Source organism: Momordica charantia, assembly GCF_013281855.1.
Source record: "Momordica charantia cultivar OHB3-1 chromosome 6 unlocalized genomic scaffold, Mcharantia_2.0 BLBB01000006.1, whole genome shotgun sequence".
NCBI classification, from domain to species: Eukaryota; Viridiplantae; Streptophyta; class Magnoliopsida; order Cucurbitales; family Cucurbitaceae; genus Momordica; species Momordica charantia.
In genome coordinates this window covers 4073087-4085432 of record NW_028275164.1, presented here as the reverse complement: position 1 = coordinate 4085432, position 12346 = coordinate 4073087, and the positions used below count along the sequence as shown (strand labels likewise).

The 12346-nt window shown below is 34.1% G+C and overlaps 1 protein-coding gene and 1 pseudogene across 2 annotated transcripts; one reads left to right on the top strand and one right to left on the bottom strand.

The window, feature by feature from the left end:
- The first annotated feature begins 2277 nt into the window (after window positions 1-2277).
- LOC111007118 (uncharacterized) lies at window positions 2278-5698 on the top strand. Of its 2 annotated transcripts, none has more exons than XM_022279317.2 (6): window positions 2278-2494; window positions 3719-3848; window positions 4353-4426; window positions 4501-4604; window positions 4788-4853; window positions 5264-5698. In XM_022279317.2, exons 2-6 carry the CDS (start codon window positions 3784-3786, stop codon window positions 5522-5524), a joined length of 570 nt encoding a protein of 189 aa, XP_022135009.2. In that variant the 5' UTR covers window positions 2278-2494; window positions 3719-3783; the 3' UTR covers window positions 5525-5698. The 2 variants fall into 2 exon arrangements, with proteins under 2 accessions (XP_022135009.2, XP_022135010.2); XM_022279318.2 differs by lacking the exon at window positions 2278-2494 and adding an exon at window positions 2675-3624.
- Window positions 5699-5776: 78 nt separating this feature from the next.
- On the bottom strand, window positions 5777-10387 carry LOC111007119 (uncharacterized; annotated as a pseudogene).
- Window positions 10388-12346: the final 1959 nt, after the last annotated feature.

Genomic DNA, 12346 nt, shown 5'->3' with positions numbered 1-12346 from the left:
TTTTTTAAAAAACGGAAACCCAAACATGGTAACCATTTTTAGTTTTGTATTTCTAAAATGTTAGAAAATTGAAAATACATATTAGATAAGGAAAATTCTATGTAGAGTAGGGATGACAATGGTGTGAGTGCGAGTGAAGATGCTCTCCCCATTCTCGTGCTCGTAAAAATTTTTAGTCCCCGCTCCATTTCGTTCTTCGGTCCGAGAGACGTTCTCGAAAAAAATGATCGGTTTTATAATTATTTTTAGAATTGAAGTATAAAAAAGTATAATAAATATATATTAATTATTTAAAAAATAGAATCAGGAACGGGGACGAGGTCGGGACATGCATTCCTATTTTTGGACCCGACCCTGCGGAAATTTTTGTCATCCCCTAATGTAGGGACATGAAAATACAAGTTTGGAGATATGTAAATAGACTTTTGTAAGATAAATTTTAGACAGATAAATAAAAAGATTTAGAAAAAAAAAGGTAAATAGAAAAAAAAAAGTAAAGTCGAAAGGAAAAAATATGTTAAAGAAAAAATAAATAAATTATAAAGAAATAGAAAAATTTTATTGGAAACAAATTTAGAGATGAAAACAATATTCAAATATAATTTTTAGAGAAAATAAATAAATACAAAGATAAATAAAAGTTATCGTGAAAGAAAATTGAAAAAAAAATAATATATAATGTTAGAGAGGAAAAAATAGATTATGAAGAGAAGAAATTTTATAAATATTAAATTTTTTTTAAAAAGCTGATTGGCTAGAAAAAAAATATTATAGAAAAATTTGGAGAGAGACAAATAATAATAAATATTCAAAATATAAAAATTTTAGAGATAAAAACAAATTTTATAGAGTGAACTTTAGAAATAAAAAAATTAGAACGATAAATAAAATTTTGAGAGATAAATATGAAGAGGAAAAAAAAAAGCAGAGTATTACCAGAAAAAATCAGATTTTAAAAACATAAATCTGTTTTTGAAATTTTTTTTTAATTTACACAGAATTTTAAAATGATATTCGAAAAACAAAAAATAGAAAATTGTATAAATTATAAACAGCCTGTTTTTAAAAAACTAAAAATCAAAGGGTTATCAAACGAATCCTAAATTAACGAATTTTTCTTCGCTATTTAATATTTATTATCAAGTTATGCTATAAGTGACCAGAAAAATAATTAGTGTCTTTTAGTTGATATCGTGCAATTATTCTTGTTTATAGGAAACTGTTGTCAAATTATAGTACGGAATTGGTGTGATTTCAATTATGTATAATTTATGTTACACTCAATTTCTAAATTGTTTATGAAAATTTCATTGTATATATAGTTTATTTTTTAATAAAGTTTCAATAATTTAACTATAGTTATGAGATAAATATCTAAATAAGATTCAAATAATTAATATGGTTTGAACTATTTCAATATGGTTCAAATATATAATTTTATTAGATATGTGATATTTAATTAAAAGTTAAATAATTAATTGTTAATTATTTATTTTATTTAATTAATAATTAAATTAATTAATTGTTAAATGATTGAATAAATTTTTTTTATTATTAATTAAAATGTAAAAAATATTTTTATTGCTTTGGGATTTCCTCTAGATTCATGAGAAAATATCATATATTAAAAAATATAAGATATCTAATGGTGTTATATTTCCCCCTCCCTATAAATATAACAGTAAACTGACCTAAAGGGGCTTGAAATCTCTCAACTCTCTTACTATCTCAATCATTTGCTCCCACAATTCGGATCAAGTGGTGTTTAAGGAAGATCAAGTGGTGTTGTCTCATTGAATATTTAAAGGTAAAATCTAATATTTTTCCTTGTTTTATATTTTGTTGTCTTTTAAATTTCAAAAAAAATTCAAGAACGTACCCTACTTCCACTCCGGTATTCTCATATTCAAACACGAATATTTAAATTCATAAGAGATTTAAAAGAAAAATTCATAAACTATAAAGTAGCAATTTTTATAAAGTTGTTACCAAGATATGGGTTGGGTTGGGTTCAATTAACCTCTGGTTCGGGTTGGGTTGTGGAACGTCCAACTCGACCGGATCGGGTCTCAGATTCGACTCTAAAATTTTCGGTTCAACCCAACCCAGTCCAGTGTGTACATATATATATATAATTTAATTATAAATATATGATAATTTATATATTTTAAATTATAAATATATAACAGTTTTTTTATCTTAAATCTCAACCCTCCATTACTTTTAATCCTAACCCTTAATTTTAGGTTAGGGCTTTTTCCTTTTTGATTTTTTGAATTTCACTCTCACTCAACCTCTCTCAAGCCTCTCTCCACCGTTACCTCCTCTGTTTTCTTCCCTCACTCAAGCTCTCCGTCGCCGCCGGCCTTTGTAGCTCCCGTCGCTGCCGGTTACAGCTTCCGTTGCCGCCCACTGCAACTTCCGTCCCCGCCCGCCTCTCCTGTCGCAGGCCACCGTCGTCATTGCAGTCTGCCGTCGCCGTCGCCGTCGCAGGGTCAGCACTTTAGTTCTTTGTTTTATATTTCTGTGAGATAGTTGTATAAAATAGAAACAGCCTTTCATTTGTGAGATTTTGATTCTTCTACATGAACACTTTTGTTATGGGAGAAAAGAAACGGAATAACCCGACAACCACCCCGACCCAACCCGAAATTTTTGGGTTGGGTTGACCATCGATTTTAGACCCTCTTGGACCCATTTAATCCCGGTCGACAACACCTTTAGCTCTTGCTCCCCTTCTGTCCTATCAGTTCTCCGATGAGATTATGATAGGATTATTGTTAGGATAAGTTGGGGATATTATTAGAGTAGTTGGGTTGACCATCGATTTTAGACCCTCTTGGACCCATTTAATCCCGGTCGACAACACCTTTAGCTCTTGCTCCCCTTCTGTCCTATCAGTTCTCCGATGAGATTATGATAGCATTATTGTTAGGATAAGTTGGGGATATTATTAGAGTAGTTGGGTTGACCATCGATTTTAGACCCTCTTGGACCCATTTAATCCCGGTCGACAACACCTTTAGCTCTTGCTCCCCTTCTGTCCTATCAGTTCTCCGATGAGATTATGATAGGATTATTGTTAGGATAAGTTGGGGATATTATTAGAGTAGTTGGGCTGACCATCGATTTTAGACCCTCTTGGATCCATTTAATCCCGGTCGACAACACCTTTAGCTCTTGCTCCCCTTCTGTCCTATCAGTTCTCCGATGAGATTATGATAGGATTATTGTTAGGATAAGTTGGGGATATTATTAGAGTAGTAAGGTATATTACTAATTGGGATAGAGAGTTTGGTTGTAAATAAGGTGAGGGAGAAAGGATGAAAGTAGATAATTAGTTAGTATGTTTTAGGGTTGAGTAAGAATAAGGGGAGGGTTGAAGTACCTCGAATTACTTGGTAGATGACATAGTTATTCTATCTTTTATATTTCAGTATATTGTTAGTTTCTCGGGTTCTATCAGATTACTGGTTCGTTTCCAAGCTGCCAAACGTACTTGCCTGTCTATCAGTTGTTTAAAGATCATAATATACCATGGGCATCTCTTTCTCTGCAATATTGTACTGGTCTCCTCTGGTGGATGTGCTTTAGAATCTGCGCATGAAAGAATATCAATCTTCAGTATTTCTCGAAAACCATTTGTGCACAATGCCAGTATTACACATTTGGGTTTAGTGTCTTGAAAGCCACATCAATTTGTTGGTCTTTTTTGCAGGTTTGACCTTACAAGCGAGTGAATTATAGAAAGGGAAAGAGAAAAAAAGCTGAAAAGCAACAATAATGGTAGTCTCCAGTAGTAATTCTCATAGTAAGGAAATCGCTATCCGGAAGAGGATTGCTAGCATGTAAGACTCTGTTTCTCTCACTTGTCCTTCCCACTCTTCACGTTTTTTAAAACCATGTGTGCATACTGTAGCAACATGTTACTGCCATTATCATACAATTGTCATCTATGAATGAAGTGTGTGTCTGAAGTTGGGGGTTGCAAAGGTTTACACGTCTTCAGATGCTTCTACAGAGTGAAATAAAAAGAACCAATAGGCATTTAGTTTTCAATAATTACATTGGTTTTCTGGCGAACAAAAAGTCCTATTTTAAGGGCTCAAACCTCCATCTAATGTGAGTGGGAAAAAGATAGATATTCTCCTACTGTTGATTCATTGGATAAAAGTTTTAATTAATGATTGAATTGATTATTTTTATCGTGTACATGTCATTGAATTGCTTCTTGTTCTGAGATTATTGAGTTGCTTTTCGCTCTTGGATTAGTGAGTTTGCTTATTGATCTTGGTGTTCTACTTGAAAATTTATTAAACGTCTGTAGTGTTGTTGGTATTCCTATTTTATAGATTCAACAAGAGAGAAGATGATTTCTCATCCCTGAGAGAGTACAATGATTATCTGGAAGAAGTGGAGGACATGAGTACGTCCTTTTGGTATTGTTACTGAATTTCTTTAGCTAGAATAAAAAGTTGATTAGAAAACTTTATTTTGCAGCTTTTAACTTGATTGAAGGCATAGATGTTCAAGCCATCGAAGCAAAAATTGCTAGGTATCAAGAAGAAAATGCTGAACAAATAATGATCAACCGAGCTCGCAAGGTACCTGGAGTATTCCTCCTAATGTATAAACTGTTAATTTCTTATCCTTTAGCCCCAAATTGGGAATTTTGGCGCTTAAACACTATTTTTATTTTTGCTTCAGACATAACTGCCCCTTGAACTCCTTAGTTATGGTTAACAGTTCACTGAAAGTTTAATGACACTTGTTAAACTACTTGATAGGCTGAAGAATATGCTGCAGCCCTTGCAGCAAGCAAGGGAATTCCTGCACAAGCAGATAATGATGGGGTGAGCACGTTTTTCCTCATTATAATTGCTCATACTTTTTCTGTCATTGTTCTTATCCATTTTTCCATTGCTCAACAGCATTTTTAATAATGCTTCCCCATAAAATGAAGAATTTTGCATTGTCTTCTGAATCCATTCTAGTCGAAATATTGTAAAGTATCATCTGACTTACCATGGTTAATCAAGCTCAATTTTTTGCATCATTAATCCAAGGTAGTTGGTGTCAATATGCTTTTATAAGTAACACTTCCCCAGACCCAATCCTTTGAGTCGTGAACTCTTGTATTTGGCATCCAAAGAGATAAAAAGTTAACAGAAGATTATAACATGACACTTGATGTTTCTTTGAGAAAGACTTGGGACAGAAGGACCGAACTGTTCGTATAATTTTAAATTAATTGTCGTTGCAGGGTGCGGACCAAAGTTTTCAAGCAGGAATAGCCACAGGTGCACAAGGTCAATACGCACCTACATTTGCTGGAGGGCAGCCACGACCCACAGGCCAACCTGTGCCTCTGGGTGGTGGTCCTGACATGCAGGGCTATGGGCTTGACGATGAGGAAATGTTGAGGCTCAGAGCGGAGCGAGGTGGAAGGGCTGGCGGGTGGAGCGTAGAGTTCAGCAGGAAGCGTGCACTTGAAGAAGCGTTCGGAAGTATTTGGATATGTTAAGTTCGTACTTCTCAGAATGCAATCTGATTTTGGCACATTGTGAAAATCTTAGCTTGTAAAAGAATGAGTTTGAATAATAACATTGATTATTACTAGTATTGAATCACGAGAGAGCGCGAGACATAAGAACTTCTTAGGAGAAGTAATCAATATATCATTTGTAATTTTAAGTCAGTTTTAAGTTGCATGTAATTTTGAATTCAGACGAGGCTCTCTGTAAATTATTGTCCAGAGAGCACCAACAGGTTAAAATAGGAGCTATCATTCGACCTTTACTGTATAATCAAACCCATTCTGTGTACAATGTAAGCGTTTTGTGGTCAACTGTGGCCTATGAACCTAATAAGAGAAATTTTACACGTAGAGATTGTGTTTCCAGAATCCCCATACTTTCCAAGCAAGAAGATGCAAGAACCTTAAAATTAGCTTGAACTAATTAATCTTGACCTTCATCACCATCTGAAATGTTAAACAAGAACTTCGGGAGCGACATAATTCGAGGAAGATGCAACAGCAAATCCCCAAATGAATCTTTCCTTGATATAGCTGCTGGTGTTTGTTTGCTTACAGAGACATCCTTTGTTTCCTCCTCAGGGTGAAGATGAACCTTGATATGGCCTCCCATATTTTTGTCATCCCTCAACTCCGCAGCATTCTTAAGCTGAACATCTTCTTTGTGGTCGGGTCCTCCGACACAGCTTTTGCTACTGGTTTGAAAACTTTGAACTGCAGCAGGTTCTTTCAAAAGGCAACAGAGAGAATCGACTCTCGAAATAAGTTTTACCTCATCAGAAGCTGCTGATGATTGATTGTCGTTGAGCAAGTAAAGCGCAATTTCATCCAGCATGTTTTGATATTCCGAACCACCATCAACAAACGGCAAATTTGTGGAAGCCATTTGTTCTGTAATAATGTCCGATATGGTTTACGAGGTCACTCATCGACATAGATGGATGGAGCCCTGGAACCATAATCTGTTCCCAGTTTCTTGGCTCAGAAGTAACTTTCGTACTTCTATTCTCTTCAATCCATCACTAACACAAGAAAGGTAATGGGTGAGATCAATCAAAGGATAACCTTGGGAAGCAAGCTACATAGAACAGAAATATGGTTTCATAATCTTCCAAAACACATTCTCAAACTAGCATCAATTTACTTTAAAAAATAGGGGAAAAAGGAACAAAGAAATTATGAAAATTTGGAGGATACTCCAAAGAAGCTTCAGTAAGAATGGAAACTGCAAATGTAATATTCTTGAATTCTAGATAATTTTACCAAATACAGAGGTCTAGGATGGTATGGTCATGAACATGCTTTTGAAAATTCAAGGATAATTTTATCGACATGTCGTGGGTAGCCTGACAATTTGAAAGCATCCAGCATGCTATAACAATATACCCAGCACCCATATATATGACTAATAACTCGAATTTCACCATCGCATAGAAAAGAGAGAAAAGGAGAGAAGAAGAAGCATATATTAACTTTGGCTTCATCATATTCTGCCTCTACCATAAAATATATGGCAGCTAGTTAATGAAGCTGATCACTTTTCATGTGTAAAACAACTTGCTAGCCCATCGTACCTGAACTGGGGGAAAGAACCTCCAAGGTGCACGGTTCGAACACCATCTAGGGAGAAGCCTGTTCTATCTTCAATGATGATGCAACAGATGGTGAAGCAAGACCCTGGAAAGTAGGAAGTCGAAGTACAGACTCTGCTCGCTCCAAACCACGGATGCTGGCTTGCTCCAACGTAGTAAAAACAGAGGCTTTTGGTTCAAAATATGGAGAGCCTAACACAATTTCCGGCTGTTGGCTTAAGAAGTTAAGGTGCGAGTCACATTGGACGAGCTTTTCAAAATGCTTGTTTAGCAGCCTTTGTGGACATTGCAGAAAATGCTGCCTGAACACACAGGTCAAATTTACATAAATATTATGTACATATCAGTTCTAGCTAAATTACAGGACAGGTGTGAGAATGAACACACCAAGCTATCCTCTTAAGGTGAAGGTATGCCGGAGAAATTACAAAATATTCTTCTCATGCATATTTTATCCATTGAATAATAGGCTCGAGAATAAAATTAGGTAAATTTTCTTATCAAGAAGGAAAAAAACATTTCAATGTAACATGACCAAGCAATTATGATGCAACAGTCTTCACACATGAAAATTTCACATATCCATATCAAAGAGTAATGCAGAAAAATCTTCATAGCTAACATAAAAATTTGTATAGATTTAAGGAGAATTGGTCATACATGAGCTAGCACAACACGAAAAGACCAAGAAACGTTTGGGCATCACTGTCTTTGACGAGGTGAGAAAAAAGTCCAAAAGAAAATTCCAAAACTGTACATCCAAGTCAACCACAATGGGCAATAATTCAAATTCAAAATTTAGGAACGTGAAGACACATGTGAATGTACCTTCAAATAAAGATAAATAAGAAACAACTACTTCTAAATTTTCACTTTCAGTACAGATATTATCCGGCATTATGAATTCTAAACCTGCAAACTCAACCATCATCCTTATCATATTAAGACTATAAACAGTGAAGTGCTTCCTAACAATTTGGATCCCAACGCTGAAGAAAATAAAGTGAGAAATTGAAGATTTACCTATGCATGCTGACCTTACCATCCGTAAAGTCAGCTGTTGCCTGCCACAAAGTGTGCTTCCTTGGTTGAGGGTTGGTCTCCATAAAGAAAAGAGGCCGTCTAGACATCTGCATTAACCAAGCACACCAACATGTAAGTAAATCATTAACACAAAGTAGCAGTAAGGGAAATTCCATAAACTGATGTCCATAATAATGATGGAGTCAATACCACAACATTTAGTGTACCAGGTCCATCATCAGGACAATTTGCTTTTAAAGCCATGATATCTGACCATTGTATTTCTATTTTACTTTTGAGTCCACCCTCAAGGATTTCCCAGACAAGCTTATGCTTAGCATAGTAACACTTTGCCACTGAATCACCTTTCGTACCTTGATTTGTACTGCCATCATAAAATGAGTCAGTTGACACATGCTTTACAAGCCAAAGAATAGGACACAAGTATCTAATATTTTAATAAAGACCTCCCAACGTCCAATCTTTAAAAGTGAAGCTGGGAAGTTTGAAGCCTTTAGTTTCTCAGCGGTACCTGGCATGGTAGCATCCTTGATTTCTTTTTTAACCAGAAAGTCAAGAGTTGCACTGTTTGAAGCTCCAGCTGTGGACGCACTCCCCTGTGAGAGTTTCATTTGAACTAGATCCAACAGGGACGGGTTCTTCCTTAGCGTCAAACCAAGAGGACTGGGTTCATCAAACGGATTGTTCTGCAGATAAGTTGCAGGTAATGAGTCAGGTCCCAAAATCGATAATTACTAATTTACTATCCCATAAACTCAGTCAAAGTTCAAAACAAATCAATTTCATTAAACAACTTCTACTTCAGAAAGTACCATCAAATATTTCGTTCTTGCTTACTCAATCAACATTTCACAGTGATAATACAATGGAGGAGCTAAAAATTTTCCAGTAGAAGTGGAAGCGGGAAGCCTCCTCGGACTATGTAACTATTCACTTCTCATCCAAATCCAAATACAAATAAACTGAATACAAAAATAGCTACTACTAATAACCTCATATACATTCAACTCAAGTAGTCTGATTACGACCTAAAATGGTTAAATGGTTGCATGAACTGGAAATGGCAAGCTAAAATTAAAAAGTCGGTTCGCTAAATTAATAATATGAAAACAACGGCCACGAACAATTTATTTTTCATTGCAGGAAACCAAATAGAATCACAACAGATCGAATACCTAATGAAAATCCGGCTTGAACCGCTTGTCCAATCGACCGTGCCCTTCTTCAAAAGAATCATCACACTCCTGCTTCACCACCGATTTTTCGGGGCACAACGCCAATTCTCCAAATTGGGTGTTACTTTATCTTCTTGCATTAGTTGAATCACCTCTTCTGCTTTATCATACAAACTCAACCGCGCGTATATAGTAATCATAGATGCATACATCGCTTCACAGACGATTCCGAAGCTCCTCATCTGACTAAAGGCAAACTCTGCCTCCTCAACGTTACAGCCCTTCTGACAGAGACCCATAAGCATCCCAAAGGTTGCAACATTGGGCTGTACTCGGCACTCCAACATCATTCGGAACCATTTAGCACCCCGGTCCACGAGCCCCGATTTATAACAAGCATAAATAAGAGTGTTAAAAATCTGAAAGTCCAACTGAGAACCCAAATCAGCTCTAACTTGTCTAATTAGCTTCTCCGCAGCATCCCAATCCTCTTGCCTACCCAACACTCGAAGAACCAGATTATAGGCAGTCACATTGTGTTCTAATTTCCCATTTCTTCTCATCCATTCAAAGAAAACCAGTGTTTTACCATCATTACACTTCTCTAGCTTTCTCAAAATAGCATTGCAATCCTCTAAGCTCAAATCGGACGAAATAGTGGAGTAATTGACATCCATTTCGCCACCGTTAAAAATAATATTGTCGAAAACCTTCTCACTACAATTCCTACTGAAACTAAAATACGAACCTGGCGCCCGCTTCGATGGCTTCTTATTTCCGACATACTTCTTCCTGGCGCCAATTTCATCATCAACAAATTTCGATTGGTAAATGTCCGACGCCTCTGGTTCAACCTGAGAAACCTTAGAGGGCTTGTGAACCCTAGCCAGGGAGTAGAGTATGCAGGACTTATTGAGATGAATATAACCAGTGATGGAGAAAACAGAGCAGATATCGGACAGCAGAGCCGATTTGACCGGAAAATCGAACTTCTTAGAATCGAAAGAGTCCAAAGGGAAGGAAATTTTCAGGGAGGCCATGGATGAACAATATTAACATCAGAAGTCACAGTGTAGTCCAATGCATAGTGAAATCGGGAGAAAGGCAAACCTAACAGTATTCTGAAACGAGGGTTTATGAGAATGAGAATGATATTTACCGAAGCTCTGGAGATCGTCGAGATAATGGAGATTGAAGCAGTGGAGGAAACTAAACGATCAAAGAATTGTCATTTTCCCACCTCAATCTGTGTCAGCATACGTGGAGAATGAAGAAGGCTCTATGAATTACAAAAGGCCGACCAAACCAATCCAACAATCATTCTTGAATTAGGCTTCAAAAATAAGTTGTTTAATAACCATCTTTGTTTTTTGTTCGTGATTTTTCTTTTTTTAATTTTTGGTGTTTGGTTTTATATTTTTAAAAAACAAAAATTTAATAACTATCTTTTGTTTTTTGTTTTAAAAAACAGAAAACCGGTAACCATTTTTAGTTTTCTGTTTTTAAAAAGTTAAAAAATTAAAAATACATATTAGAAAAGGAAAATTCTATGTAGAGTAGGGATGACAATGGTGTGACTGCGAGTGAAGATGCTCTCCCCTCATGCTAAAATTTTCAGTCCCCGTTCCACCTCGTTCTTCGATTCGAGAGACCTTCTCCACAAAAACTATTGATTTTATAATTGTTTTTAATTATTTTTAGAATTGAAGTATAAAAAAAGTGTAATAAATATATATTAATAATTTAAAAAATAGAATCGGGAACGGGCATGAGGTCGGGACATGCATTTCTTATTTTTGGGCCTCACCCTGCGGAAATTTTTGTATCTCCTAGACATGAAAATACAAGTTTAGAAAAATGTAAATAGACTTTTGTAACATAAATTTTAGAGAGATAAATAAAAATATTTTTAAAAAAATAGTGAAAAGAAAGTTAAGGACAAAAAGAGAAAAAAAAAAGTAAAGTGGGAGGAAAATATATGTTAAAGAAACAATAAATAAATTATAAAGAAAGAGAAAAATTATAATGGAACAAATTTAGAGATGAAAATCATATTCAAATATAATTTTTAGAGAAAATAAATAAATACATAGATAAATAAAAATTACCGTGAAAGAAAATTAAACGAAAAAATAAGATATAATTTTCATAGAAAAATATAGATTACGAGAAGACGAAATTCTATAGTGAAAAATGTTAGGAAAAATATTAAATTTTTAAAGAAATAAGTTAAATTGATCCGTTAGAAAAAAAATAAAAATAATGAAAATTTTGGAGAAAGATAAATAATAATAAATATTTAAAATATTTGTAGACAGAAATTTAAAAATAAAAAAACTTCAGAGAAATAAATAAATTTTTTAGAGATAAATATGAAAAAGACAAAAAGAATCGAGTATTAGAAGAAAGAATGGAAAACATAAATTGAAAATTATTTTTTTTTGGAATTTACATAAAATTTTAAAATAATTTTTGAAATACAACGGACAGAAAATTGTATGGATTATAAACAACCTTATTTTTTAAAACTAAAAACCAAATGAAACGGATCTTTAAGTTAACGAATTTTTCTTCACTATTTAATATTTATTATCTATTTATTCTTTAAATTATGCTATAATACATATATAATGTCACAAGAAAAATAATTAGTGTCTTTTATAGTTGATACCATGCAATTATTTTTGTTTACAGGAAATTGTTGTCAAATTATAGTATTTGATCAATTAATACGTAAGTGGTGTGATTTAACTATAATGTCATGTTATTTCAATTATGTATAATTTATGTTATACTCCATTTCTAAATTGTGTATAAGAATTTTAAATTTTATATATTTCAAAATATATTATAATACATTATATATATTTTATTTTTTTAATAAATATTCAATAATAATTAAACTATATATTAGGAGAGAAATATTTTAATAGGATTCAAATAATTAATGGATTCATATTAAAATTATAGGTTATACAAGTGGAATACATTCGATTATG

Bases quoted from the DNA above. Each gene is read 5' to 3' on its own strand.
- LOC111007118 (XM_022279317.2), top strand. From the start codon at position 3,784: ATGGTAGTCTCCAGTAGTAATTCTCATAGTAAGGAAATCGCTATCCGG. The intron at 3,849-4,352 runs GTAAGACTCTGT...CCTATTTTATAG, and splicing joins CGGAAGAGGATTGCTAGCAT to ATTCAACAAGAGAGAAGATG. The intron at 4,427-4,500 runs GTACGTCCTTTT...TTTATTTTGCAG, and splicing joins GGAAGAAGTGGAGGACATGA to CTTTTAACTTGATTGAAGGC.